This window comes from Babesia bovis, chromosome 2 (assembly GCF_000165395.2).
Source record: "Babesia bovis T2Bo chromosome 2, whole genome shotgun sequence".
Classification (NCBI taxonomy): domain Eukaryota; phylum Apicomplexa; class Aconoidasida; order Piroplasmida; family Babesiidae; genus Babesia; species Babesia bovis.
Genome location: NC_010574.1, coordinates 1,494,376 through 1,519,491, shown reverse-complemented (window position 1 = coordinate 1,519,491; position 25,116 = coordinate 1,494,376). Strand labels below are relative to the sequence as shown.

The window sequence follows — 25,116 nt, the reverse complement described above, 5'->3', positions numbered from 1 at the left end:
TAGGGGATTCCACTATACCAACGGGATCATCTCCACCGTGGTAATACCTGTTGGAATCCCATAGAATAGTATGCGCGCCACCAATATACGGGCGCGCTCACTATATATAGGATTCCACCCCGATAGCCAGACCACTACCACACCACTGTGAGTACTGTTGAGTACTCCTAAAGGCACTGACAATGGCCCCTGCAAGCGCTTTCACGCCGAAGGCGTCACTAACCGACGCTCCCACCAACCTGAAGGAGGCCATTGACTGGGTCCTGAGGGTTACTGGTAGGGATGGTAAAGAACTGAACAAGGATGGTAAGTTACTGAAGACATTACTGTGTTATGCGCGCCACATGGATGTTACCTGACAGTGCCCATTACACTGGCGCGCTCCGTACTATGGAAGTCATTATTGTACAGAATGTATATGTGGCCTGGCGGCGGCAGTGACTGACCTACTGCAGTCAGTAGAACTGGAGTACCATGGTAAGTACCCAGTAGTGGAGTAGTGCTATCTAGTACCACTACTGGTATACAGTACCTCATGGGTCCCTATAGGCTATCAAGGAGAAAGTGATGGCGCTGACAACAGCAAGGGCCCCCCAAAAAAGAGAGTCACAGAGTGCCTCAATGAGCTATTCTCTCTGGTACAGGGACTAGGTGGTACCGCAGTGGTCCGGACCTATATAGACCAGCTGGCACAGGTACTCAGTGCACTGGTTGGGTGGAGTAGGATAGAGAAGTGTTGGGACTGCAAAGGTAGTAACAATAACAATCAACACGGCATAAAAACGGATTGCGGGTATCTCAAGGATGCAACACCAAACACTCCATGCAAAGAGTGTGAATGTATGAAATGGGAAGTGAAGAATCCGGAAAGCGAAGGAACACCACTGGGAAGGAAGTGTACAAGGTGTAGTGATAGTGATAGTGGTGGTGTACAGCATAGGTGTCAGTGTAGTGGTGATTGCAAGGGAGGTCTTAGTACAGAGTGTAAATGCGCTAAAGCAGGCAAATGCTGCAAGTGTTGTTGTAAGGATAAGTGTGGGAAGTGTAGTGATAAGTGTAGCTGTATGGAAACGCACAAGAATACCCTTGGAATTTTTGAACACAAAGACAGCTATAGATCTTCATACCAAGTAGAGCTAGTATATCACGGAATTGTTGGTAATGAATACCTAGTATGGCCAACTTGGTCTGATAGAAAAACTAGTAAAAAGCGAGCAATTGGTGCTCAGATATTACTAGGTTCAGTATGTCTCATCTGGAGTGGCCTTACTTATATGTATTGGACTGGAAAGTACCATTCCAGCAGTCCTCGGTGGAACAACCACATCCTGGATGGCAGAGGTCTAGATGATGGTACCCTGTCCCAATGGCTTCAGGCCCTAGGATTTCCTAGGGAAATGCTTAATAATAGTGGTCCCGGAAATAGGTTGGATGCTATTATATGGGATGGGTTTAGGGGTATGTTATATTTGGGATTTCCGGATACTGGTAATGGTAGTCCTGTCCATGGCGGGGACTATAATGATAATACATTCAGACAACCAGCTGGTATGAACTATGCTGGATATATACATACCGTAGACAGGGGTGCATTTTGCAGCAACGCTACTATCTTCCATAAGAATGGCAATGACGCTAGCATAACTGACGAACAGATGCACAAATGTGGTGCCTTGTACAAGCTCTACATTCTATCATGTGCCTACTTTACCGGGTTACAGAAAAAGAATCCGCCGAAAGCAAAAAATAAAACTCCCAAGACCATCCGTGAAATCCTATACTGGCTAAGTGCATTGCCCTATAGTCTGGCATACCCAGAGATACTTAAGCATGCCAAGGGAAGACTAAAAGAGGTACTCAAGAAGCCCGGAGACACTGCCTCTAGTGCTACCTCTGGCAACGAACAAAAAGAATTAAAGTTCTACCAAGAAAAACGTTCAGCTCCCATTACAGTTCATGAATACAACCTGTTTGCCCACTTCCAAGCAGTGACCCAGTACTGCCCCCCGGTGCTCATAGGTATCCAGGGTGGAATACATTGTACTAAAGGCACTGAAGAACCTGCCATTCACTCCCTGTATGCCAACACTGAATGCCACTTCACCTATCCCACTGTGTCCATCCAAGCATACAACCAAGTGGTACACTACATTAGGGCTCTGTTCTACCAGTTGTACTTCCTTAGGAAGCAGTGTGCAGTTAAAGTGGCCCTAGGAGGTAAATGGCGTGAGTGTAGGTATGGTAATGGGGTAGTCTCTAAGGGGGTAATTAGCTGGATGTGCCTGGGGTGTGACCCCATGGAACATGATAGGAAAAAGAGGGTGGGGGAGATGGGGAACAAACTCAACAAACTACCATTAGGATCGAATGGCAGTGATGCAAAGAAGATCAAGGATGTACTGGAGGCTATAGGTCAGGTAGTGGTACAATTGGGTAATGCCCAGGAGGCATTGGAAGGGAAGGAAAAGGAGGCTATAGAGGGGGTGAAGGTGGCACTAGGGACGGCTAAGACGGAACTAGATAAGGCGGTGAAGAATGGGCTGAATGGGAAGGAACTAGAGGAGGCTAAGAAGAAACTAGAGGAGCTGACGACGAAGGGTGGTGGTAATAATGGAATACTAGGGGAGGTAGTGGATAAACTGGGGGAAGCTACAAATGGTAATAATGATTTCGATCAGGGTAAGAACAAGATAAGTGCTGCTATCGATAAGGTAAGAGAAATATTGGGGGAAATACAGAAAGAACTGGGAGTTAGTGATTCAACACATCTAAAAGGCACATTATCGGAATGGGTCGCAAACACACTTCATAAAACCATAGATCAGATCAAAGACATATGCAACTCACCCAAGTGCCCATCCTGTAAATCACACTCCAACAAGTGTGGCCGACAGCCACAGTCCAAGTACTGTGACAAGTGCCACCAACAATACATGGACGGGTTCCCCTCTCCACTCCAGGCATTCCTGGAAGACAGGTTGCCAGGGTTTAGTTGTCAAGAGATCCTGTACACTGAGGACGCCGACAAGTACCCACCCGCTGCATCCCACCTAGGACACTGCAATGGCTCAGGTCAGTGCTGTCCATTGCCAATGGGTTTTAGAGGGCAATTCCACAAGGGCAGCACCAGTGACATGACTGGCCAACGCCTTTATGGCATCCTCTACTTCTTCAGCAACGAGAACATGATGCAGTCTTGCGTTTATACACTAGTGAGAGTTACAGCAGCACTCAGTGCCACTACACCACAGGTATTGGGTGACGTCTTTGGGTTCTTTAGGGGAGGGGTGGGAAACAAGGACAAGGGAAAGCCACCAAAGGGAGAATTGGAGACGAATTGTGATCACACAGGAGATCCAAGTGGATCTTATGAGGCGAACAAGGAGAAGTATTTCTGCGGGTGGTGTGCCTCTGGGTTACGTGATGAAGTACAAAAAATTGAGTGGATATACAATGGAGATAGCAGTGTTAAAGGAGGACAGTACATGAAGACTGTCGGTAAAGCGCTAAGAGACATTAAGGGCGAGAAGGACGCTAGTACTGCTCCACAGCCAGCGTCACAGTCCACTACCAATGCCCTCTCTGCACTGACCAAGGACTCAGAATACCTCTCCCCCCTAACCGGTGAGCTGTACACCGCAGTGAGTGCCACCTTCGGCGGAACATACCTCTCATGGGTACTGTACCTATCAGATGCACTTCATTCAGGACTAGAGTCACTGTCTGAGGCATTCCGTAATATTGAATGCCGAGGCTGTAAGGGACAGTGTGACCCCAATAAGTGCAAGAAGGGAGTACATGGACAGGGTAGTGGACAGTGTGGATGCCAATCAATCGTATCATGTACCGGGGTACTGCCAGTACTGTACAGACATGGCTTTAGCTACGGTAACCCATTCAATCTGGAGGGGTATTATCAGAATGATGGAAGCAGAGAGGGGGATTATAGCATAGAGAACACGAAGACTACTAAGCGGTGTCATGACTTCTTAAGCAGTCTCAACCAAGTGATCAATAAGAAGGAGGACCAGGCCACCTCTAAGGACCAGGAACAACACCCCCTGAGCAACCTCCTCTCCCAAGTCGGCAAACTCCAATACGACATACGGCTCCCGTGGATCTTTGTGCTGACCATAGCCTGGCTAGTGGCGGTACTCTACCTAGCCTTTGGTGCCATATGGCCACTGGACTGGACACATATGAGGTCTCATTGGTTACGGGGTGGAGAACACCAGTGGCAATGTATGTGGTATAAGGTGATGACGGGACGCAAAGGAATGGAACTGGTGGAGTATCTTCGAAAAAGAGTTTAGAGACAGTGCTATAATGTGGTAGTTAGTATCTAGGGGTGAGTATAGTAAAGTCACTGTAATACTGGTGATCACGGGTCCAGTATGGGTAGTCACATGTACTGGGTAAAGCTTTACGTAATGTAGAGGGTGACGTAGTGTAGGAATCCGTGGTGTTGACTTATCCATGATATTTTTCATGGCTCTTTAAATTAAATGGATGGTGGTACTAGGCTAGCTAATGAAACATTGCTCATGACTCTTCCAGCTCAATAACAACATTGAAACTAAACAGCACCAAACCATGAACACTACCGAGACCAGTAGGTTAGTATGATACTTGATGTCGTCACTGTGCTACCCAGAAGGTACCATGCATAGTTCACTCAGACACTGGTCTTCCAGGTCATTGTGTTCTCATTAACCCATAGATTTATCAACACAAGATACTAATACTTTAGAAGACAGGGTTTAAAGTGGTTACATCGGACTAATAATCTGACCTACAGGATCCCATGAGAAATTGTTACCATAGAGGATCCATTTACCGCGTTACATGCCAAGATAGTACCACGGTTATCTATATGTTACTAGTCCTGATTCAAACCTCGCTAACTCCACCGTCGAGTGTGTATCGCGTCGACCCTACTACTCGTGATCATTGTCTTAGTCTCTCGTTGTACGGTATCAACTTGTTTTTTCACAGCGTAATAGTAGACAGTAACAATAGACACCACTACTAGACAGTAATACGAGACACTAATGATACACACTAACAATAGCCTATAATAATACACACTAATAATTTTTAGTGGCCTTAGAAGACACCAAATTGATGTGTCGCTAGATTACTTATTGGACAACAGCTGTTGCCCGGGCAAGTACCACTTACAGGATCCCATACACATGGATTCCATACTCCCATATCAATATATAGGGTTAACGTGAAATATGTGCGTAACTTTATAGCGTGATGTCTACGAAGTGTCCTGAGAAAAAGTCAAATGACCAGCCCTATTCCCACCTACGGGATCTCCTAATACTGCTAATACTATCAGTTGCGCTGTACGTAGTAACGGCAGTAACTTTGACCAAAGCTGCAGCACTTGACTTACCATACGTCACGAATTACTTGGGCTGTGCTGCCTTCCTTCTGGGCTCCATAGCATACATCTTTGTGCCGTTTGTACAGGCCTATAATAAGGCATCATCTTGTAATCCACCTAAACAAGGTGAAAAAGGATCGCAGCCGTAAGAGTTAGATATTCTAAGGCATCGCTTCGGGGTGTTCACGAAGTTACTGTTATACATGTGTCTGTAGCAGTTGATTACGTTGCTGCAAATATGTGACTTACTAGATTAGGCGGGGCTACATTCAACACTGTTATGTTATCCTACGGAAGCTGGATATTGCATCAATTTCACGCTATGTTGCTGGATAACAGTGGAGAACACGCTCAAAACTCTGACAACACAAAGTCATGCGCGAGGAAGTTGAACAACGCTACCAGGCATTATTGAAAGACAGCTGTATGCCACTATAGAAGATGCTAGAACAATGAAAGCATAAGTTAAATGAATGCTGTGTAAATGTACCTAAAACTGGGAAGATTGGCTGACTAACCAGGACACGTTATGCTTTGATGCATCTCCCAAAAGGGATTTAATGGGTTCAATTAGCACCCGCATTCACGGAATGTTGTATGAAAAAATGGGCATTAAGGGCAATCCAAATATATAAATAAACGGGATATGACCTATAGTATGTGGAAATATCGTTATTACATTTACAGAATAGACATTGTACATTGAGAAATAACAGCAACTTGGGATCTATTATAGTCATGTTTGATGAGGGAACGAAGTGTCTTTTCTGGTTAAACTGCGGAGTCTGGGAGGATAAACGTTGAGTGTCAAAGTAAATGTTGACATAGAGACTAATAGAGTCACTATATTGGACACCATTTAATGTAGAGGTGGTATCAATATGTAGTAATGCTGTATAGGGAGGTATATCACTATTAGAGAAGTGATGGGACTATATCTGACGGTATAACCCAGGGTCTAGGTTAAGGTAGAGATGTACGTTGACGAAAAGGCAATATCCTGCCCTCTTGGGTTAACAGAATCACAGTGTTAGCCATATATCCTATCATGGACGCAACAACCAACGAATGATTTTCATAAAATGTGCCCATAGGGCGAAACCAGGCTGAGCTATACAGTGCTAGTGTGATGACAGCTTAGGTGCTGTGTTTAACGGTCATATATACCATAGGTCAACTTGACCATGTATAAATTATTATTAACGTCATTATTATGTGAGCCGTCGTAGTCGTTTACGCTACTTTGGGCGTATGTAAAGAGGCATTGTTGGAGTACGAAAAAAGGTTTTTGCGTTAGACCTGTTGCCTATGACTTGCAATGGTCTAGTAAGACAGTGATTAATACAATAGAGTTATAACGAAGCAAACACACCATTACCCATCGGCATAACCCTACAAATGAGCCCTAGTGTCTCTCCGGTCTCAACCCAACTCCACAGAAAGACCTGAAGTGGCAGTCCACGCCTGACGGAAAACGTCCTCGTCGTAAGCAAAGTGAAACAATGATGCAGGACCATGCCTGTAGGCCTCAGCTATACCGTTGAGAAGATGCTTAGCAATTTCCAGCTTGTTTGCATTATCATGGCGGTTTGCGCCACCTCCAATAAGATAAGTTGAGCACTTGGTCATTGATCGATGTGATTTAGAGGCATCACGCTTAGCCATACCATTGTGGTCACACACTGTGGTCATTAAGTTCTCTCCGGTCAGGTGCAATGCACGGTAGTATTCGTCAATATTCTTATAATTCTTACCGTTGGGTTCAACTACATATATCAATCCCATGTTGTGCACATTATCATGTGGGTGTTTGTTGAAAATGCATATAAATACAACGCCTTCAGCTGAATTTCTAAAAGCCTGAAGATCCTTCGGCAGACGGCACATGGCGAACTTGAGATCGGGATGCTGATAACTAGAATTAGCCATGGTTAAACTGAATACCACAGGATCAGCAGCATTTGCTTCCAAAGCCTCCTTGTGCAGCGTTTTGAACAATTTAGTATAAGCATCAACATTATGACCCGCAGACTTTAATACATCCGTGAAGTGTTGGTGTGAACTACCTATTCCCGGCATCCGAAAATCAACATCACCAGCGATGACCATACAAGAGTGTTCATTAGCATCAGCTTTAAAAGCATATTCTACTTCACCAGATACCGGTTTAGATGCAAAAAATACATAAGCAGGGGAAATTCTCGATCCCTTAAACTCAGGGTGCTTGCGCATGTAAATTTGTACACCCGGTATGTATACCGGTGCCTTTCCCCTAGAATTGGCCAACTTATTAAGCGTAGTGTCAAATCGTATCATGGTAGCCGCATTCTTCATAATTAGGGCTTGTTGTAATTGGACACAATGAGGAATGGCATCGCCCAGTGCGCTAAGAATCAAAACTTCCGTACCTGATAATTGCTATAAACCTCAAACATATAACATACCACCAGCAAATAGCTCACACGAGGTCCTAATGAAAAATGCCCGTGGTCTCTGTGCGGAAATCAATAGGACCTTTGAGTTAGGGTATTCCTTGCATATGGCTTCAATGTTGACCTTAGGGTGACCTTTATTATTGTCTCTGTTCTCTGCCATCGTGAAAAACACAAATTAGAACTTTACAGTGGTGTTTCACGAATAGAATTAATTCTAATGCGAAATAATATCCGCGTTTCAACACACACAAAAAGTGCCAAAAATTTATCCTATAGTGCAGGTATCAATTAGACGTAAACGCTGCTATGGTGAATTTTATAAATTTAAGTTGCAGCGTGCCAACGAGCACCGCACATGTGTCCGTTACAAAGGTGGGTAAACATTATGGGTTAGTGGCCCTACAACGGTTGCATTTGTCAAGTGTTAAGATACCCAGACACATATAAGATCATTATAATGGGACCATCCTTATTGCTATTAGCATACAATATTAACGCAATTTTACAATCTATACTCTACGAATGTGCGTTCTGATGATTTCTATCGTTATCAGCAATAAATACAGTCCCAATGCTGTGAGTTTCCTGTTGAATGTATCAGATTATGTGAAAATGTACATTTATTATTACACATAAATTTCTTTGTAACCTTCCTTGAAAATCACAAACCAATCGCCGGTTAATTATACCTGCTCATTGGATCTTACGTAGGTGATTGTCACGTTAAGCTTTACATCTGTTCTGTACTCATTCAACGTTGTTCTTTGATTGCATAAATTATTATTGTAGCCGGACGCTGCTTTTCACAAGGGGTACGGTGGGAGTTAGACTGACTGCGTTCCGCAGAGACAGTGTCTATTAGCAATGACACATGCCTGTATCTGATATATCTACTGAAAGAGTGTTATTTCATATCCGGTATGAAATTACATACTTTTGACCATTATGACTCTACCTTTGACTGACGGCGGTTACAGCTGAATCGTGATGCCAGATATTGTAACCTTTATAGACCTATATATGATTGTCTAGGTAGTATAATAATAAAAATTCCCATTATATTTTTTACTGTCGCTTAAAACATATATATATATATACATACATATACAGAAGAACATTTTGCTATATTTACAATGGTATAACAATGACTCACAGAACGACCAAAATGTGTTACCTCAAATAAATGAGCTATGGATCCTAACAAAAGGACCCTGCTCAGATTAAAATATGTAATTGTCTAGTGCGATGTGTGATTGGATCACATTGTCATTACTGCTCATGGCGTACACATTGGACACACAACACATTAATATAGGATTACGAATTACGTTTCTAATATAATGGCTTTATCACGGTTTTTTGTTATATCAAGTGGTGGCGATCGCATACTGCTACGCTGTTTACGTGGCGAAGGTGAAGGAGGTCTGTTTGTGTAACAACATATTGCACATCCTTCTAGGGTCAGCTGAAGAGTTCTATAGCGCTGTGACGGAACACCATGAAGGGAATTTACCCCTTATTCGAATCGGTGATGTATTCTACTATAGTTTGAAGAGAAATGGGCTATACTTTGTGGCAACCACTTCCTTTGCTGTGCCACCGTCTTATATGTTGGAACTTCTTAATCGCATTATTGGTACATTTAAAGTAAGGAATTGCTTAAATAATTCATATGGTATAGGATTTTTGTGGTATTCTGACCGAGGAATCCTTAAGGCAGAATTTCATCTTGGCTTATGAACTATTAGATGAGCTGCTTGACTTCGGTTATGTGCAATGCACCAACACTTCTCAGCTAAAACAGAAGGTTTACAACGTTGCTTTGGTTCCAAAGATTCATGCTCGGTCTATGGTGGGTATGCTTGATAGGAATATATGCTTTATAGGCTCGACTATCTTTGGGCACTAATCCTAACCCTAAAACGGTTCCAAGTTCGGTATCTCAGAGACCCATAACAAAGGAAGGTGCCAGATCTAACGAGATATTCGTTGATGTATTGGAGAAGGTTTCTGCTATTTTGGGTGCTGACGACACTTACAAGAGTGTTACTGTAGAGGGGCAAATTAGGATGAAGAGCTTTTTAAGTGGAAATCCCATGGTCAGAGTAGCCCTTAACGAGGATATTGTGATAAACAACCGGAGATGCAAGGTACCCAACGTAGCCGTTCTGGATTTTTGCAACTTCCACGAATGCGTAGATACTAGAGAGTTTGAGAAGGCTAGGCTGCTATCACTTACTCCTTTGGAAGGCGAATTTACTTTGATGAGTTATCGGATTAGCGGTAATGCAGTGATACCATTTAGAATCAAAGCTGCTGTGGACATAGATGGTGATGCGGTTGGTTTATGCTTAATAATCTAATAGTACACTTAGGCGACAATCACCGTTAACGTCTTTTCTACGATGCCAGAGCATATCAATGCATTTGTTAAGCTACACTGCCCACTTCCATCTTGTACAACGGGTGCTACTCTTAGTACAGTCCCACATGATAACGGTCAGGCTACGGAGTACCGGCCGAAAGACCAGTCAATTTCTTGGGAGGTGCGGAAATATAGGGTAGGTTATTTACGTAGCGTACTTTATATTAATTAGGGATGTACTGGTTATACACTCAGAGCATCGGTTAACCTGGGTTCTCATGGATCAAAGATATCTAAGCGGGAGTTCGGCCCTCTCAACCTTACCTTCGAGGCCCCTCTATTTAGCGTTTCGAATGTGCGTGTAAGATATCTTGGAGTATTGCAACCACCTTCATCAGGGCCATCATATCGCTGGGTGCGATATGTCACATCGTCCCAATCCTATATCTATCGTTTTTGACATGAGCTCGATACATCTGTCAGAGTTATCTGCATAAATCAACCCCTGCAGTCCATATTAGCGAGATATGTTTAACATAATTTGTTAAGGTTTTTCGTTTAATGGTAATGTTATCCAAACATTTCATCGTTACTGTATGCGCGCACCTCTGCTAACGGTGGTTGACACCACTTATAGCGTAGTGTAATAGCGCCTCATAGTAATGATCTCGGTATCCACTCGATTCGAACAACTTTGCCAGTGGAGTGAGCTCCATGCTTATAGGCATTGGTGAGTATGATACGCTCTTGGCCCACAGGGGATTAAACTCTTGTGTTTCATAGTCAGGTCCAATTTCTCCACCAAACATGTCCATCGTTGTTGATGTTACATTTTGTGATGACTTTGATTCGTTATTTTTATCCAATCCGGCATTCAGTTGAAAGTCGGGAGATACTATATGTGCCTTTAAATCACCGGAAGCACTTTGGCTTGTACGGGATCCTTCGTCTAGTTGTTTCTTCTCAATAATAATTTTGCCACCTATATATTATATGCTGAACATTGTATTGTATACCTAGGGTAATGCGAGTTATAACATGTGTCCCATAGTTTCTGAAAAAGTGAAACCACCTGGTCAGCGTCGTCTTACATGCTGCAGTGCCGTAATCCTTCAAGGAACACTCTATGTCCTTGTCTAATTCTCTCAACAGATGTTTCAATGCATTTTCAAAGCTTCTACTGAAGTGACTGCACAAATGAAATACTTTTGTTGCATACAAACCTGTTTTTGTCTAGAGTAGTGCCAGCGACGAATGATGTGCAAGTTTCATTCTTTACCGTTTCCATATTAGAAGAATATACATCTTGCGTGTTTTGTATTGATAAATTGAATGAAAGAGCGGCTTTAGTCTTTGAAAGCTCGGTCTTTTCTTCTTCACTTAATTGAACTTGCTCATCGTCATTTTCATTGGTAACAGCGGGTTCTCCTTGATCTTGATATTTTGCGGAGTCGCCGAGTGTATTCAATACATCATATGAATATTTTCCAACATTATGTTGAACATGCGTTGGTGAGTCGTAGACCTGCTTCCTTTTGCCTTCACGTAAGTCTTCATCGGATTGTTCTGTTTTTTGATCATCTAAAGAAAGTGAATCAACTGAATCGTCTATTGCAGACATTATATCATCAATGTTATCAGTATGTCGTACTCCATGTTCTAGGAATGATGATCTATCATCTTTATCCACGATTGTTGACACATGCACAATGTCGTTGTTTAAACCAATATATTTGTTGGAATTACCAATTGGAAGTTCTATGAAGAAAGGCAGCTCATCATCTTCTCCATTTGTTTCCGTATCCAAAGTGTCGGATTCTTCCGATGCATCTTCATTCACGTAGTAACTTTCATTGTCAGGAAGGATGGAATTGATTCCTTCGTCTACTGTGTCATTGTTGTTGAAAACATCATTATCAACTTTCGTTTTTGTTTTCTGCTTCTTTTGCTCCTTGTTTTTTTTCGAACTTTTATTTTTGACGTCTGTATGGTTATCGTTGCCATCGCTTTTAAAAATCTCACCCGTACGTTTCTCATGTGAACCATCAGCTTTGTTTTTAAACATTTTCTTAAACTTTGGTCTCTTCGCTTTTAATTTAAACAATGCTGCATCAAAGACGGCGGTCAGTTGCTTTGAACTGGAATCGTCACTGTCTTCACGTGAGACCTAATACCATGTATGCAATTCATTATAAACTTACATTCTCTTGTATTTTACATGTAGGTGCCCTCCAGCCATATACATTGGTAGGCAGTGACCACCGCAGGGTGTTATTGTACAGGGGATGTTTTCCTTCTGATGGCCAGCGCAACTCTATAATGGGACCTTTGTAACTTGTATCAATATGTGAGACATCAGGATTTGTCTTCGATTGTAAAAGGTTATGTGCCCTTTCGATTGCGTCATAACCCAAGCCAAGATATTCTATATGTTGTGTAATAAAGCATTAAATCCTACCCAAGCTGGGTATTGAAGGGCGATCTCCCGGATTTATTGACGTTGGCAACAACGAAGAAGTTTGATAACTGTGTGATAGACAGCATATAGACGCTATACTGTATATAGTGTAAACCGATATTAGTACTACGATGTTGTTACTCATAGCCGATGGGATAATACACCAGCTTTGCATTGTACTGCCGCAATTTAAAGCCATGAATTTTAACATTTGTCATCGTGATAGAGGTATCGCGCGTCTGCTGAACCAGGTGGCATTTCCGCATCTGCAGATTCATGGTGGCATACATCTCAACTTACGCAGGTGATTATCGGCTGGCAAACGTTTCTCAGTGGCGTTAGATAACATTGATATTATGCTAAGAACAAAACTTGTAACAGTTGCAGTAGGCAAGTAGTCCGATCCAAGGCTACTTAAACAAATGTCGCCGTTTGAGTACACGTGGGCGTGTACAGGTGCTGATCAGTGTTTTAATGCACGAAATGCCAAAAGCATGCAAGAAGAAAATACGATCTCACAGCTAACAGCAATTACTATGACATACCTGGCTGTAAGAAATATACAGTGGGTGCCTTCAAGGGATATTCCTTGGGGAATAATATCTTGAGGCGATACGTTTCACCTTCATAGATAGTACCAGGAAGACCAACCCAGGTTATAATCCAGATATCTTTGCGTGATCCAAATACTTCCAAGGTGCAATTTGGGGGTGGGTTGTTCCTGAAGTTGTCTAATTCCTGGCAAGGGTTATATGTTGACTCATTCAATTACCTTCTCCAGACGATTAAAGTAGCTACGGTTGCGATAGTTGTTAAAACACAAAGTGGAATGATTTACATGGCGCAAATTACGCAACGAAAGTACATTGGTACCGCAAACAACGAGGGTAAGTAATACACACCTCAGCAAAGTAAGCGGCATCATTGCATTATAATTTTAAAAAATATGTCCACGGGGCTGACTCCAACACCATTTTAAATTATTATAGTGCCACTTTCATAGACACTGGTAGTGATGGACTTGTGAGGAAGGACAATGGAACCCCTGACGAATAGCCCTTCTCCCACCTTAACGTCTTTCCCTAGTACAGTAAGACCTTCTATACGCGCCTAGAGTGTAATATTTAAACATATAGAACGACCCACCCATGATTCAAGTTGTGATTCCCAGCCTATAATACTGCCTTCTATATAGACATGGCCATTAAGCCGAACGCCTGGAATGGTTTACTAGGTTAACATACAACTCACCGTCTAGAATAGTCGTCCTGACAATTCTACAACCTTCACCGACAACAGTGTTTGGGCCTATACATACATTTGGGCCTAGGACGCATCCTCGTCCTATGCTTGAAGTAGGATGGATAATAACGGGTGGTCGTATAATCACATTAGCTCCGATGAATGAGAATGACGATATATCCGCTGGTTCACCTTCTAATGGATCTTTCATGGCACTGTTGTTTACGTTACGCAGCCTCACTAACAGGCCGCCTTGTGTCTTTAACATTACATGTGACTCTTTTATGTAATCATCTTCACTGTCACCTTCACATCTTAGCATCATGATTTCTTCGTCTTTAGGTCGGCCTGTTAAATAAAGCTGCTGCGCTCGGATGTAATCGGAAGGCTTTCCAATGTCTGCCCAAAGCCCATTAAGAGGGTGGCAGTAAGTCCGTCCCATAGCGACCATGGTAGGAAATAAGTAGCGCTCGATAGATACGCTACCGTCGGGTATATAGTCTAGCATGTTTTTGTTCAGGACATATATACCTATGATTTGTAAGATTTGGTGTGGAAGACATACCTGCATTGATCTGATTAGAGATGAATTGCGATGGTTTCTCCACAAATTCATGAATGCGGTATGTTTCGTCATGTACAATAACACCAAAATCACTTGGGTGTGTAGTTTTGGTTACAAGTATTGTAGCATCTGCATTATTCTTGCGATGCGCGGATATCATTTCGGCGAAGGGGTAGCTGCAGATTATATCACTATTTAGCACTAAAAATTCTTTGCAATTATCAGCAGGATCACAAATGAGATTTTTGGCAAGTTTCAAAGGCCCAGCTGTAAGCTGTCAATGTCATCATCATAAATCATACCTGTTCCTAGTGACTCCTTCTCAATTGAACAGTCGATACGGATATTGCACTGTGATGCTATATGATTTAGTAAATACACTTACCCTTTCACTAAGTTCCTTTATCATTGGCACCATGTTATTTTGCTCATGCGATATAGCTAAAATAATGTGGTCAACTCCAGCCTGAATAATATGGTACAACGTGTAGACACAACTTGGTGAAAAACAGACATAACAATTGCCATCTAGAATCGATGCTACATCACCAGGAAACAATTCGAAATGAAGCACTGTAGTGAAATACAAAAATACATGTTATACACACAAAACAGAATCCTCACGTACCTCCTTACTGGCTTTTATCTGATATTCCACTATAGGACGGTTACAGAATGGTATCATGGGCTTAGGAACCGTTAATGTAAGCGGCCGGAGGCGCGTCCCGTGGCCTCCAGCCAAAATAACACACTTCATTGTAAACGTAAATTAATGATGTTGTCAAATAGACAATGCTAAATGAACTATATCAGTGATGCATGTCAGCATAAACATAATTGCATTATTTAAACTCTATGAAAAACTCGTAGATGTTGCCTTTGTGCCTTATTACACTATGTAGTGCCCGAGGCGCGTTATTGGTGTACAACTTTTGCCGCTATAATGACACTTTAATGGAATCACTCAATATCATGATATTAAATTACATTACTATGCAGTGTGTTACGTTAAAAAGAAAATGTGTTGAATAATACGGTAGTATCGAGGGTGAAAATATGACAGAGTCGAAGCACGAATATTAAGCCAACTTTGGAGTGTCTTTGAACAAAATCCGTTGAATCAGCTTCTTACACACATTTCAGTGTTATGTATCAGAGTTTTATTGTTTTTAATTAGGTAGAATGGGCATCCCTACACCCCCATCACATAAGGATCCTGGCACACCTGTAACATTCTAACACGTCGCTCCGGAAAGAATACATATTTAGTACACATAAGGAGGTATATATACTTACTCAGGCTTCCGCATAATTTAAATCGTTTCTCCAATATATAGACTGGGTAGTTAGACCACCATGGAGCAAAAGCCCCGTAAGCGGCAAAATGCCGCTGATAAAAGTGCATCCAAGCAGGAAACACCCACTAAAACGACTAAGCGTGGCACCTTTAACTTTATACGATTTGTAAAAGACTACTCCGTTGTAATTATATTGTCAATCTGCTTACTGTGTAAGTTGTCATTTAAAGCGGCGATAATTTCCAGTTGGCATCCTTCTTAAGTATTTTGAAGACAAATACCACTATATGCAAAACTTCTCGGAGTTTGGTGAAGATATTTACGCCATTATGGGCGTGTCTAGGAAGGCGACGGATGCTGAAATCAAGGCAAAGTACCGCCACCTGAATCATCAATGGTAGGGTTTTAATATGTTGCTTGCATCTGTATTTTAGGCATCCTGATAAAAACCCAGATTGTATTGATTGCAAGGACAAGTTTATGAAGCTGAAGGCTGCATACAAGATATTGAGTACGTCATTGAACCGTGTAATGCATACTGTTTTAGGCAACCCTGAGTTGAGGAAGTTGTACGATGAGACTGACGGGCGTACTATTAACATGATTCCTTCGTCCACAATTGAATTGACTCAAACGAATTACGACGAGCTTGTGCGAAGTTCTTCAGACATTTGGGTTGTTCAATTGTATTCGGATGATTCCCCCGATTGCCAATACTTTTCAAAGACATGGGAGGAGGCTGGTAGCAAAATGGGCCAGTTTGCCAAATTTGGCCGTGTAAACTCTCTGCTTAATCCCAAGGCAGCTAAGAAGCTTCCAATAAAAGCACAGCTGCTTCCTGCTGTTATGATGATATACCCTGGGGGTGACTACGATCTATTTCCACAGGATGTTTTAAAGTCCTTCAAGCAGTTTAAGAACTACTTTTTGAGTGTTTATCCAAATGCAGTGATTACGTGCAAAGACTATGCTGATTTCAAGAAGAAAGCCGCTGTTGACATTAAGCGCCCATCTATGCTATTCCATGCGTCACATCTGGGAATGGCTACGCCTATTCCCATTTTGCATTTGGCCATCAAGTATCAATGGGCTTTTGACACATTTTGGATGTCTCCTGTACAGTCGGTGTACACCAACCCTGAGTTTATCTCTGATTTAACTCATTCTTCAACGAATGATAATAACATGATCGCAGTTACTACTGTAATTCAAATCAAAGGTGATTCTGACGCTGGTGCACTGTTATACAGTGCGGATAAAAATGAGCTTATAGGTGTTACTTCTTACAGCAGGAGTGAACTACCATTGCTTTATCGTAACATAGAGAATTTGATTCTACTTACCAGCCCACCTTTGGAACTTACGCGTGAGAACTTTAAGTACCTTTGTATGGGCAATGATCGGCGCAGTGAAAAGTTTTGTCTTATCGTCTCAGGCAATGCGTACAAAACATTTGACGAGGCCAAGGTGCTTACTATTCTTGGTAAATATGATATTTCTAACAACATTGGCAGCGTTTTTGCCATTTTTATCGAGGACACTGAGGCCAACCCTCCTCCAACAATGACTGCCGAGATACAGCTTGCACGCTTACCTGAGTCAAGGACTACACAAACCATGTCAGATCTTTTGGGCGATTCTGTGGTCCTTCTAGATGTAAGCAGAGGTAAATTTTGTGCAGTGGCATCTCCCAACAGCAAGTACATGTGTGGAGTGGAAGATGACACCGAGCTGGCCTGGGTCAATGACATAGCTGAAGGTGCATACGATACACTGTCGTGGCACGACATAACGAAGGTGTTCGGTGGCAGATTTGAGGATCGCTGTATCAAGGCAAGTAAGCAATGGTACAACATCTTCTGAGGCATACTACTACAGCGTTGTATTTGGATGTAGTAATAGCCATATACACTACTAGCAACGGGCTTAGTGTACACTAGCAACTAACGAGTAAAAATACGCTAGATATATCCACATTATTTGCGATTATGATTACGATGGTGCTCTGGCATTGGTGTCTTATCAACGCTCTTGTGATTCCATTTCCTAAAGTTATGTAAACTTTGGTCCTACGCCAGTATATACACTTGGCCTATGTGGCAGTGCCGGCAAACGTTTGGTTGTACGAGAATTCTGTAATATCGATGTGAAGCTACCGAATATAGCCTACCCTAAATTGTATCTGCAGCACGTAAAGTTTCAAAGTCTCATCCCAGTGCACATATAGCTTGCCAGGACTGTCGTCTATTTCCAAATTAGGCACTTTGAAACCTATAGTCTCATATGGCTGTGCCGCAAAGAGCAGAAATTGGAATGCTGGGTCTGGTGGTCGCTCCATACGCTGTTCAAATGCTGACATTACACGGTAACGTGGCTTCCCTTCAATATCAGGGTATTCTATTTCAAATAGCAGTGCAAACTGATTAGTCTCAGGATCTCGCATTTTAGTGATTCTGTAACCTGGGCGTCCTATCTTCACCGTACTGGTGTGTCGCATACCCACCTATATTATAGTTAACTATAGACAACAAAACATACTGGCTTAGGTATTGGTTGGTGGAAGTTGTTACGTTCCTCTTTAGCTGCGCGACGTGCCAGATTCATCTGATGTTTGCGTCCCTGGGTATGGCTGAGGTAGGAACCATCCGAGGCGTGGATAGTTAAACATAATCGGCATTCCAACTGGCCCAGATGATTCTTTTGAAGGTAGGGATCCTTGCCTAGATCAAAAGTTTCGAGCGCTAAGCGACGAAGACGATCCCGGTTATGAGATGCGAGGTCCTGGGCAGAGGCAGGGCCTCCGCTACCAGTCTTATGTCCTACCCTATTCTGGTAATCCATTATTATAAATTATATAGAGTACAAAATATCCATATAGGTTTTGTAAGCTACTATACCCCCAACATTGGCTCTAAGGGGGATGTCATGATACCACTCCCACTACTACCATAGACACATCCACACAATAAACAGCCAAGGATTCTCTAATGTTATTAAGGTATATGAATGTGTAAACATTTTCGTTTTATATAGCAAGGAAAAATTTAGCGGTCCATCTATAGTACCGTAGCTCTAAGTTACCAAAGTCAGTCCTCTTTCATGGAATATGATTAGACACTGAAAGTCTACCAATTAAAGGAAAACATACACATAATTACGCTATATAGTGCCTGTTAGTTAGCATGAAATCATTCTGCTTTATATAACATGGTAATGCTTAATTCAATACGCCGTAATGTATATAAACTGGGATTCGGAATCCACACATTTCACATATAATCTATCTTCTGCATCCCATAATCATTATGTAATCTTTTTCGTATCATGATAAAAGATAGCAAGGTGATTGACTTTGCTTTAGTAACATAGCCGTGATTCCATTACATTAACCAACCTATCATTAGTACTGCAAGGACGCTGTCTATGTCAATGTCTTCTGTTGATGGTGATAATATCTATATTTCATCACAAGCAAAGAAAAAGCAAGTAGCTAGAGAGTCATTATGTGCGCTACTATGTGATGACGCATCTCTTCAAAAGTCGGCGGCTTTAACGCTGGCTAAAGTATCAACATCCGAAAGTAGGTGTTTAGTACGATGTATTAATTGTGTAATAGGCGCAGCTCTAGATGTACTTTTGAGTCTAGTAAGGGGCGAGGTGCCCAAATGTATGCCATCGTACAGCGTTTCCAAGTCTTTATTCATGCCTCCTGATATTTGGCTGGAAGGATCAAGTCAAATTGAAGCAATCAAAGCGGATTTTGGAGTGAACACTTTGCGAGAGTGTCTGCAGAGCCCTGAATCATGGGAGAGATCACGGGTGGTAGCGCTGAGAGCGCTTATTGTTACCTACCAAAGGATGTCAAAACCTATAGAATATTTACTCCCACATGTATTAGTAGGTTTGAAGCCAGATTCTGATACCCATCTGACCTATTCTGTGGACACTGCAATATCACTAGCGGTTGAGTTAACAGGGTCTTTACCCGATGGTGACATCTTCGAATACGCTTTACTTCAGATGATGCTTACTAACGAGGACTTAAAGGGCCCTATAATGAAGGCTGCGTTATCGAGGTCTATGCGCGAAATTGTTTTGTTACCCCGTGTTAGCAACTTACTGCATCGCAGCTTGGATATTGGTATATCATCTTTGATATTTGACGAATTAGGTTATGGTCAGGCATATCCTGTATGCGCGGCTTTTGGTATAAGTATATTCTGCAGATTGAATATACATTGTTTGTCGAATGCTATACCACGTGTACTGCAGGTTGTAGATTACCATTGCGATGGTAAGGCTGATTTGCAGTTGTTATGGATACTGGCGATATCACTAAGAATATCTGATATACCATTATTGACCTCTAGAAGGTCTTGCTTAACGTACATACAATGCCTATTGAAGCCTCGAGCTGATATGCCGTTGAACATGAATCTCGTGGCGGCCATCGCCTCAAGACCTAACGTCCTAAGGTTGCTTATAGATTCAATTGTGATGGCAGTTTACCATGCCAATAGATACAGCCAGCCGATATATGATCTTGTGAAATTGGTGGATATCCTGCTAGAGCTTTTGATTGCCGGGAGCAAGATACAGTTGTTTCAAGGCAAATATGGGATAGAATGCATGGATGTGGCAAGCCTGCTCAAAACTAAGTTAATGGTAGCCTATATCGATGGTTGTGGGTTTTCTATAGAGGGTAATGACCATATTGAGCCTATATTAGAAAACATCAAAAATAGGGTCTCCGATGATTCCATTGCAGCTTATGCGAGGCAATTTGACATTGCCCAATCCACTGGGCAAACGCCGTTTTTTGAACTGGATGAAATGCATATAAACAATGAAATAGACTCCCTGTGCGCAGAAGGCGCTGAATTCGGTTTGTCTACAGCAATAAAATCTAGGATTCACATGATATCGGACGTCACATGGGCATGCAACACGCTACAAAAAATCTACGTCAATGCAGCGATTTTAAATAATGGTCACATAATGCATGAAATCCCGAATTTACGTGGTACGGTTATTTACCTAAAGAAGGAATGGTGTCTGCGTGATTTTGTAAATGTTGCTCTGATGACACTGATTCCAAACCAATCTATCCATGCAACAGCTCTTGGTTACATATTTAAATTAGCTGCCATCAATAATGAGCGGGCTTTGTTTTTCATATCACCTCTGGTTGAATCGACTATGCTAATTATCCGGAAATACATACATGTGGATCCTGGTTTAGGTATTCAGATGATTGAGCACAACTTGTTTCTGTTTGCACGGTTGGCCAGACATAAGCTTGCACTGCCTATCGTTTACAGCGGGATAAAATACATTTTTGGACATGTAGACACCCGCAGGTGCATCGAGGGCGTCAAAGGTTTCTCTATTCTCGACGCCAAATGGCGGTGTCTTCTGCTGAAGCACAGCGAAATACCCAGTTCCAAGGTAATCACAGTGGCTAAGCTTGGGGAAGCGCAATCAATGACAGCCGAACAAAAGGAAGTCCATATTAGGGTATTCAGATCCTTGTGTAAGTATCGTCCTGAGGATGCTGTAAAGTTTGTGAATAGCTTGAGTTCACTGTTTGTGGAGTTTCCTGTTTTTGCTGTGGATTGCTGCACTCGTATGTGCACTAAAGATGTTATGGACTTTGGTGTAGCATATAAAGTTTATATCCAACCGTTGTTCCAGGCAAACCAGATGGATCAAAATGTAAGCAACGCAGTTGGCAAATTCTTTTGCGCGTATCTCCAAAATTTGATAGACAACATCCAAGGTGTGATTACGGATGAGGATGTGATAGACATGAACCTCATATTACCATCGCTGTTGCAACTGATAGCGATGAGCAATAGCTACGGGATGAAAGCCGTGTCGAACCTGCTCAAATCATCCCTTTGGAATAAAATCCAAGGAATACGAGCGTGGCATGATAATAAAGAGTGTGATTGCAACTCTCTGCTTGATCGCATTAACAAGAAACGTCTGGTTTGTACTTTTGCCAGGCTGCACCAAGAGTTTTTCGAAATAAATTTTGCAGCGTTTATAGACAGTTATTTGGATAGTAAACGTGATTTAAGCACCCTAGAGGCACACAGCATGCTTATTTCTGGTGTAGTTGATGCTGAAATTGAGGCCACCAACCGTGTTGAACTTATATCGCGTAGAAACGATACTGTATTAGGCTACAACCGTGAAATACGAAGAGTTACACGAGATTTGCTACAGACTTTCGCGAACTCAAAGCAGACTATCAGCGCTTACAGGGGCTTCCTTGAAGAAGATGAAGGGCAGAAACAAGTGCCTAAGAAAGCAACAGTTGACGTTGAATTGTGCGTACCACCTATGCAGGGGGCGGAATCTGGGTTAGGATTAATACGGATATTTCACAGCAGTGCTCTGTTTAGGTTATATGGTATCAAGTTGGATAACAAATCACACAATCGAGATTTGATTTGTGCAAATGCTTCGAAAACGGTTCTTTCGCATGTTGGTGGTATTGGCGGCAATGTACTCATTAATCTCTCGGCACTAGTTAATGCTCTAAATTTGGAATCCAGTTCTGAGGTGGTGCAACACATGATGCAACACTTAAATGGCATGCTGCCATTAACAGATGACACATCCATGGATACCAACAACTCCAATTGCGATAAGGCAGTCTTATACTTATTTGGCTTGTGTCACTTCCATTGTCACCAGTCACCCATCGATGGGTTACCAAAAATGGTAATAGATATGCTATCATCTGTTATTCCAAGGTGGAATGCATATTCCAAACTAGGAGGCGCCCTTTATGTGGTACTGGGCATAATCTATAAATACATTGTTCCTTGTTATTCAGTGACCGCTGATATCATTAACCTCTTTGCGGAATACCTTGAGGTGGCACATTCAGAGCCAGCTAGCCTTGGATGGATACTTGGTTTATGTAACTTCATTGATGATTTGCCAAAGTCTGATGTGAGTATGCTCATATCTATGGTAAAGCGAATTGTAACCTTGATTGAACGCCACGATATCCATTACACCATCCGCGTTATGCTAGGTTTGCCTTTAATGCAATATTGGAAAGTTACTCAATGCACCCGGATTGGAGCTAAGATATCACATCTGCTAATAGAAACGCAAACTAATGCAGTAACAGATCCGCATGTCATGCTCTTCGTTGCATATGCACATTACGTGGGATTATATGCCACATGTAATAACCATTCAGCTGCTTGTGGTGATGTATGCAGGGATACTACGATAAATGATTTGGAAAATGCATATGGCAGTGTAATCCACGATACCACGACCGAATGTTCCATTCACCAATGGGATTCGAGATCCGAATGTGGAACTTCCAACATTGCTACACCCCTTGAAGGAACAAAATTGAGAAACCAATATACTACGGATATATATGATACTGACAATCTACATGGTACTCTAATGACGTGTATAAAAAACAATACGACGCAGGATGAGAAAACTAATGACATTCTTATAATGGCGGCGACGCTTACCCATGGGTTCGATTACATGGTACCTGCTACTGACGAGTGGTTGAAACGTCTACGGAAGCTCCAGACAGGATGGTCAAACAGTTACAAGAATCTAACTGTGGCGTTGTCTGCCATAGCACGCCAAGAAGAGGTGGTGGTTACTATGGCATCCGCACCTAAATTAAGCCGTTACGCCAAAGCGCGCAATACAAATCAGTCAGCTGTAAATGAAACTGCTACAAGGCAGTCTGGAGATGTTAACAATTCTTGGGGTGATGAATCTGCAGTTCTTGTAGCATTGCTTATATTCGAGAAAATCAAGACATTCCTATCGAACCATGCTGACCTAGATTGCCATCGTGATGATGGTGCTATAACTGATATATGTTCGAGGTTGCGTGACAATGGTCATTCGTTAGAGCTTTTGAAAGCGTTGACATTATGTAAGCCACTTAAGATCACCCTTTGGGACGTCATATCGATACAAAACGCCCAATGCAACTGCGAACGTGAACTTGTGATGCGTGCATACACTCTTCATGGTCAGGTTAATTCTATGTTACTCAGAAGGCTGACCAACATTGCAAAGTACTATCAAACTTTTAATCGAAAGCTGCAGCTATCATTCCTCAATTGCGTTCGTTTAGCAATATGGAACATTGATTTTGAGAGCATAAGGATATTACTTTCTTATGTGTTTGACATTGATAGCATAGATGTGCTGCTAATGCTCGAGACGCTTATTGAGGCCTGCGCATACATGCTTAAAGGAGAGGAACTTCCAGGCAAGAATGGAGCCCGATTTGGTGAATTAGTCATGGCAAGGTTGCTACTACCCTTGGTTATTCGTGTAATATCGCACTCACAACAGCATAAAGTGGCATTGTGCTTGTATAGAAAAGTTATAGAATACGTGAATGAAACGCAACGTAATGAGCTGGTTAATGCCATTAAAAAGAGTGGCATCAAGTTGAAATGCTTACTCTCTGGTGTGTCTCTACCTTATCAAGCGCCGTTTACCTTCAACGAATGTTTCGCCCACTTGGTAACCCAGGAATTACTGGTCAAGGATGTAGTTCTCTACTGCTTGGTGAATTGCCAACGCCACATCGAAGTGTTATCGCATTGTATATATGTCCTTGGTGTCAATGCCAACACGGAACAGATAATGTTAGTAGCTCTGGTTTTGATGGCATTGATGGCTGAACGGAACGTAGCTTCGTATCTCTTGGAGCTCCTGTTTGACGGTACCGACAGTAAATATGATGACGAAGATACAGTTTCACATTTGGCTAAACTTGATATTTACGAATTTTTACGTTTCAGTAAAGAACCTAACATTCTGTACTATGAAACCATGGATCCCAAGATACTGGCAAAGAGCGCAAACATATTGGCCAAAGCACCAGGCATGTGGGCAGCCTGTGGACTTGAGAATACGGCTTTTGGCAAGCTACAACCCATGGGACATGGACGTTCTGTGCCTAGTTGGCTACCCAAATTAGGTGATGCATCCATTGACCGTAGGCGGCAGTCCTTGTTGCCAATGAAGTTGCCTCATGCTAAGTTCAACGTCAATATCACGGACGATGGTGCCAAATGCTTACTAATTGACAATGCTGTTACAATTATGACAGCGTACAAGGCATACTTGCTTGACAATTACAAATCGCTCCATGAGATGCGCGATGTGATCACATTTCTCAACACGAGAATAATATCTCATAAATGAAGTGTTTATCTGGGTATCTACATCTATAGCCATTTCATGACAGTGTTACTATGTTTGATTACCACAGATATATGATCTAGTAATAGCTTATTTTATCATGTAACTACATGTTATGCGATAGGGATTCTCATCG

The 25,116-nt window shown here is 42.1% G+C and overlaps 10 protein-coding genes across 10 annotated transcripts; 5 read left to right on the top strand and 5 right to left on the bottom strand.

Annotated features, from left to right (window-relative positions):
• The first annotated feature begins 152 nt into the window (after positions 1 to 152).
• Positions 153 to 4,343, top strand: BBOV_II006780 (variant erythrocyte surface antigen-1 alpha subunit). Its single transcript, XM_001610146.2, has 3 exons — positions 153 to 306; positions 412 to 496; positions 530 to 4,343. Exons 1-3 carry the CDS (start codon positions 183 to 185, stop codon positions 4,311 to 4,313), a joined length of 3,993 nt encoding a protein of 1,330 aa, XP_001610196.1. The 5' UTR covers positions 153 to 182; the 3' UTR covers positions 4,314 to 4,343.
• Positions 4,344 to 5,074: 731 nt separating this feature from the next.
• Positions 5,075 to 6,240, top strand: BBOV_II006775 (putative integral membrane protein). The gene has a single exon (XM_051767521.1). It carries the CDS (start codon positions 5,263 to 5,265, stop codon positions 5,542 to 5,544), a length of 282 nt encoding a protein of 93 aa, XP_051623856.1. The 5' UTR covers positions 5,075 to 5,262; the 3' UTR covers positions 5,545 to 6,240.
• A 357-nt stretch (positions 6,241 to 6,597) lies between these two features.
• On the bottom strand, positions 6,598 to 8,136 carry BBOV_II006770 (uncharacterized protein). The gene is made up of 2 exons (XM_001610145.2): positions 7,840 to 8,136; positions 6,598 to 7,803 (listed from the first exon to the last, which is right to left on the bottom strand). Exons 1-2 carry the CDS (start codon positions 7,988 to 7,990, stop codon positions 6,818 to 6,820), a joined length of 1,137 nt encoding a protein of 378 aa, XP_001610195.1. The 5' UTR covers positions 7,991 to 8,136; the 3' UTR covers positions 6,598 to 6,817.
• Positions 8,137 to 9,140: 1,004 nt separating this feature from the next.
• On the top strand, positions 9,141 to 10,751 carry BBOV_II006760 (clathrin coat assembly protein family protein). Its single transcript, XM_001610144.2, has 6 exons — positions 9,141 to 9,252; positions 9,290 to 9,477; positions 9,512 to 9,682; positions 9,717 to 10,169; positions 10,206 to 10,391; positions 10,428 to 10,751. Exons 1-6 carry the CDS (start codon positions 9,171 to 9,173, stop codon positions 10,653 to 10,655), a joined length of 1,308 nt encoding a protein of 435 aa, XP_001610194.1. The 5' UTR covers positions 9,141 to 9,170; the 3' UTR covers positions 10,656 to 10,751.
• A 46-nt stretch (positions 10,752 to 10,797) lies between these two features.
• Positions 10,798 to 12,839, bottom strand: BBOV_II006750 (MAC/Perforin domain family protein). Its single transcript, XM_051767934.1, has 5 exons — positions 12,654 to 12,839; positions 12,397 to 12,620; positions 11,419 to 12,362; positions 11,212 to 11,384; positions 10,798 to 11,177 (listed from the first exon to the last, which is right to left on the bottom strand). The coding sequence occupies exons 1-5, from the start codon at positions 12,826 to 12,828 to the stop codon at positions 10,807 to 10,809; spliced, it is 1,887 nt and encodes a 628-aa protein (XP_051623201.1). The 5' UTR covers positions 12,829 to 12,839; the 3' UTR covers positions 10,798 to 10,806.
• Positions 12,840 to 12,845: 6 nt separating this feature from the next.
• Positions 12,846 to 13,598, bottom strand: BBOV_II006740 (Ubiquitin-conjugating enzyme family protein). Its single transcript, XM_001610142.2, has 4 exons — positions 13,426 to 13,598; positions 13,199 to 13,391; positions 12,954 to 13,112; positions 12,846 to 12,919 (listed from the first exon to the last, which is right to left on the bottom strand). The coding sequence occupies exons 1-4, from the start codon at positions 13,576 to 13,578 to the stop codon at positions 12,858 to 12,860; spliced, it is 567 nt and encodes a 188-aa protein (XP_001610192.1). The 5' UTR covers positions 13,579 to 13,598; the 3' UTR covers positions 12,846 to 12,857.
• A 9-nt stretch (positions 13,599 to 13,607) lies between these two features.
• Positions 13,608 to 15,267, bottom strand: BBOV_II006730 (putative mannose-1-phosphate guanyltransferase). Its single transcript, XM_001610141.2, has 7 exons — positions 15,089 to 15,267; positions 14,846 to 14,926; positions 14,763 to 14,811; positions 14,461 to 14,727; positions 13,905 to 14,426; positions 13,800 to 13,870; positions 13,608 to 13,763 (listed from the first exon to the last, which is right to left on the bottom strand). Exons 1-7 carry the CDS (start codon positions 15,215 to 15,217, stop codon positions 13,629 to 13,631), a joined length of 1,254 nt encoding a protein of 417 aa, XP_001610191.1. The 5' UTR covers positions 15,218 to 15,267; the 3' UTR covers positions 13,608 to 13,628.
• A 469-nt stretch (positions 15,268 to 15,736) lies between these two features.
• BBOV_II006720 (DnaJ domain family protein) lies at positions 15,737 to 17,711 on the top strand. The gene is made up of 4 exons (XM_051767114.1): positions 15,737 to 15,970; positions 16,005 to 16,155; positions 16,193 to 16,269; positions 16,306 to 17,711. Exons 1-4 carry the CDS (start codon positions 15,817 to 15,819, stop codon positions 17,619 to 17,621), a joined length of 1,698 nt encoding a protein of 565 aa, XP_051623200.1. The 5' UTR covers positions 15,737 to 15,816; the 3' UTR covers positions 17,622 to 17,711.
• A 59-nt stretch (positions 17,712 to 17,770) lies between these two features.
• BBOV_II006710 (putative splicing factor 3a subunit 2) lies at positions 17,771 to 18,645 on the bottom strand. The gene is made up of 3 exons (XM_001610139.2): positions 18,297 to 18,645; positions 17,929 to 18,261; positions 17,771 to 17,891 (listed from the first exon to the last, which is right to left on the bottom strand). Exons 1-3 carry the CDS (start codon positions 18,597 to 18,599, stop codon positions 17,811 to 17,813), a joined length of 717 nt encoding a protein of 238 aa, XP_001610189.1. The 5' UTR covers positions 18,600 to 18,645; the 3' UTR covers positions 17,771 to 17,810.
• Positions 18,646 to 19,127: 482 nt separating this feature from the next.
• On the top strand, positions 19,128 to 25,063 carry BBOV_II006700 (uncharacterized protein). Its single transcript, XM_001610138.2, has 2 exons — positions 19,128 to 19,338; positions 19,375 to 25,063. Exons 1-2 carry the CDS (start codon positions 19,182 to 19,184, stop codon positions 24,981 to 24,983), a joined length of 5,766 nt encoding a protein of 1,921 aa, XP_001610188.2. The 5' UTR covers positions 19,128 to 19,181; the 3' UTR covers positions 24,984 to 25,063.
• The last annotated feature ends 53 nt before the right edge of the window (positions 25,064 to 25,116 follow it).

Coding starts and splice junctions, on each gene's coding strand:
- BBOV_II006700 (XM_001610138.2), top strand. CDS start 19,182: ATGTCAATGTCTTCTGTTGATGGTGATAATATCTATATTTCATCACAA. Junction 19,339..19,374: donor TAAAGTATCAACATCCGAAA/GTAGGTGTTTAG, acceptor ATTGTGTAATAG/GCGCAGCTCTAGATGTACTT.
- BBOV_II006710 (XM_001610139.2), bottom strand. CDS start 18,599: ATGGATTACCAGAATAGGGTAGGACATAAGACTGGTAGCGGAGGCCCT. Junction 18,262..18,296: donor ACCAACCAATACCTAAGCCA/GTATGTTTTGTT, acceptor ACTATAATATAG/GTGGGTATGCGACACACCAG. Junction 17,892..17,928: donor TGCTGCAGATACAATTTAGG/GTAGGCTATATT, acceptor TCGATATTACAG/AATTCTCGTACAACCAAACG.
- BBOV_II006770 (XM_001610145.2), bottom strand. CDS start 7,990: ATGGCAGAGAACAGAGACAATAATAAAGGTCACCCTAAGGTCAACATT. Junction 7,804..7,839: donor GTGTGAGCTATTTGCTGGTG/GTATGTTATATG, acceptor AGCAATTATCAG/GTACGGAAGTTTTGATTCTT.
- BBOV_II006780 (XM_001610146.2), top strand. CDS start 183: ATGGCCCCTGCAAGCGCTTTCACGCCGAAGGCGTCACTAACCGACGCT. Junction 307..411: donor TAAAGAACTGAACAAGGATG/GTAAGTTACTGA, acceptor ATTATTGTACAG/AATGTATATGTGGCCTGGCG. Junction 497..529: donor GGTAAGTACCCAGTAGTGGA/GTAGTGCTATCT, acceptor ACTGGTATACAG/TACCTCATGGGTCCCTATAG.
- BBOV_II006750 (XM_051767934.1), bottom strand. CDS start 12,828: ATGCAAAGCTGGTGTATTATCCCATCGGCTATGAGTAACAACATCGTA. Junction 12,363..12,396: donor CATGTAAAATACAAGAGAAT/GTAAGTTTATAA, acceptor ACATGGTATTAG/GTCTCACGTGAAGACAGTGA. Junction 11,178..11,211: donor TATAACTCGCATTACCCTAG/GTATACAATACA, acceptor TATAATATATAG/GTGGCAAAATTATTATTGAG.
- BBOV_II006730 (XM_001610141.2), bottom strand. CDS start 15,217: ATGAAGTGTGTTATTTTGGCTGGAGGCCACGGGACGCGCCTCCGGCCG. Junction 14,927..15,088: donor AGATAAAAGCCAGTAAGGAG/GTACGTGAGGAT, acceptor CATATTATTCAG/GCTGGAGTTGACCACATTAT. Junction 14,728..14,762: donor GAAGGAGTCACTAGGAACAG/GTATGATTTATG, acceptor GACAGCTTACAG/CTGGGCCTTTGAAACTTGCC.
- BBOV_II006720 (XM_051767114.1), top strand. CDS start 15,817: ATGGAGCAAAAGCCCCGTAAGCGGCAAAATGCCGCTGATAAAAGTGCA. Junction 15,971..16,004: donor ATTGTCAATCTGCTTACTGT/GTAAGTTGTCAT, acceptor GATAATTTCCAG/TTGGCATCCTTCTTAAGTAT. Junction 16,156..16,192: donor CGCCACCTGAATCATCAATG/GTAGGGTTTTAA, acceptor TCTGTATTTTAG/GCATCCTGATAAAAACCCAG.
- BBOV_II006740 (XM_001610142.2), bottom strand. CDS start 13,578: ATGATGCCGCTTACTTTGCTGAGGTGTGTATTACTTACCCTCGTTGTT. Junction 13,392..13,425: donor ACTTTAATCGTCTGGAGAAG/GTAATTGAATGA, acceptor AACCCTTGCCAG/GAATTAGACAACTTCAGGAA. Junction 12,920..12,953: donor GCCAGCCGATAATCACCTGC/GTAAGTTGAGAT, acceptor ATGAATCTGCAG/ATGCGGAAATGCCACCTGGT.
- BBOV_II006760 (XM_001610144.2), top strand. CDS start 9,171: ATGGCTTTATCACGGTTTTTTGTTATATCAAGTGGTGGCGATCGCATA. Junction 9,478..9,511: donor GCATTATTGGTACATTTAAA/GTAAGGAATTGC, acceptor CATATGGTATAG/GATTTTTGTGGTATTCTGAC. Junction 9,683..9,716: donor AGATTCATGCTCGGTCTATG/GTGGGTATGCTT, acceptor TATGCTTTATAG/GCTCGACTATCTTTGGGCAC.
- BBOV_II006775 (XM_051767521.1), top strand. CDS start 5,263: ATGTCTACGAAGTGTCCTGAGAAAAAGTCAAATGACCAGCCCTATTCC.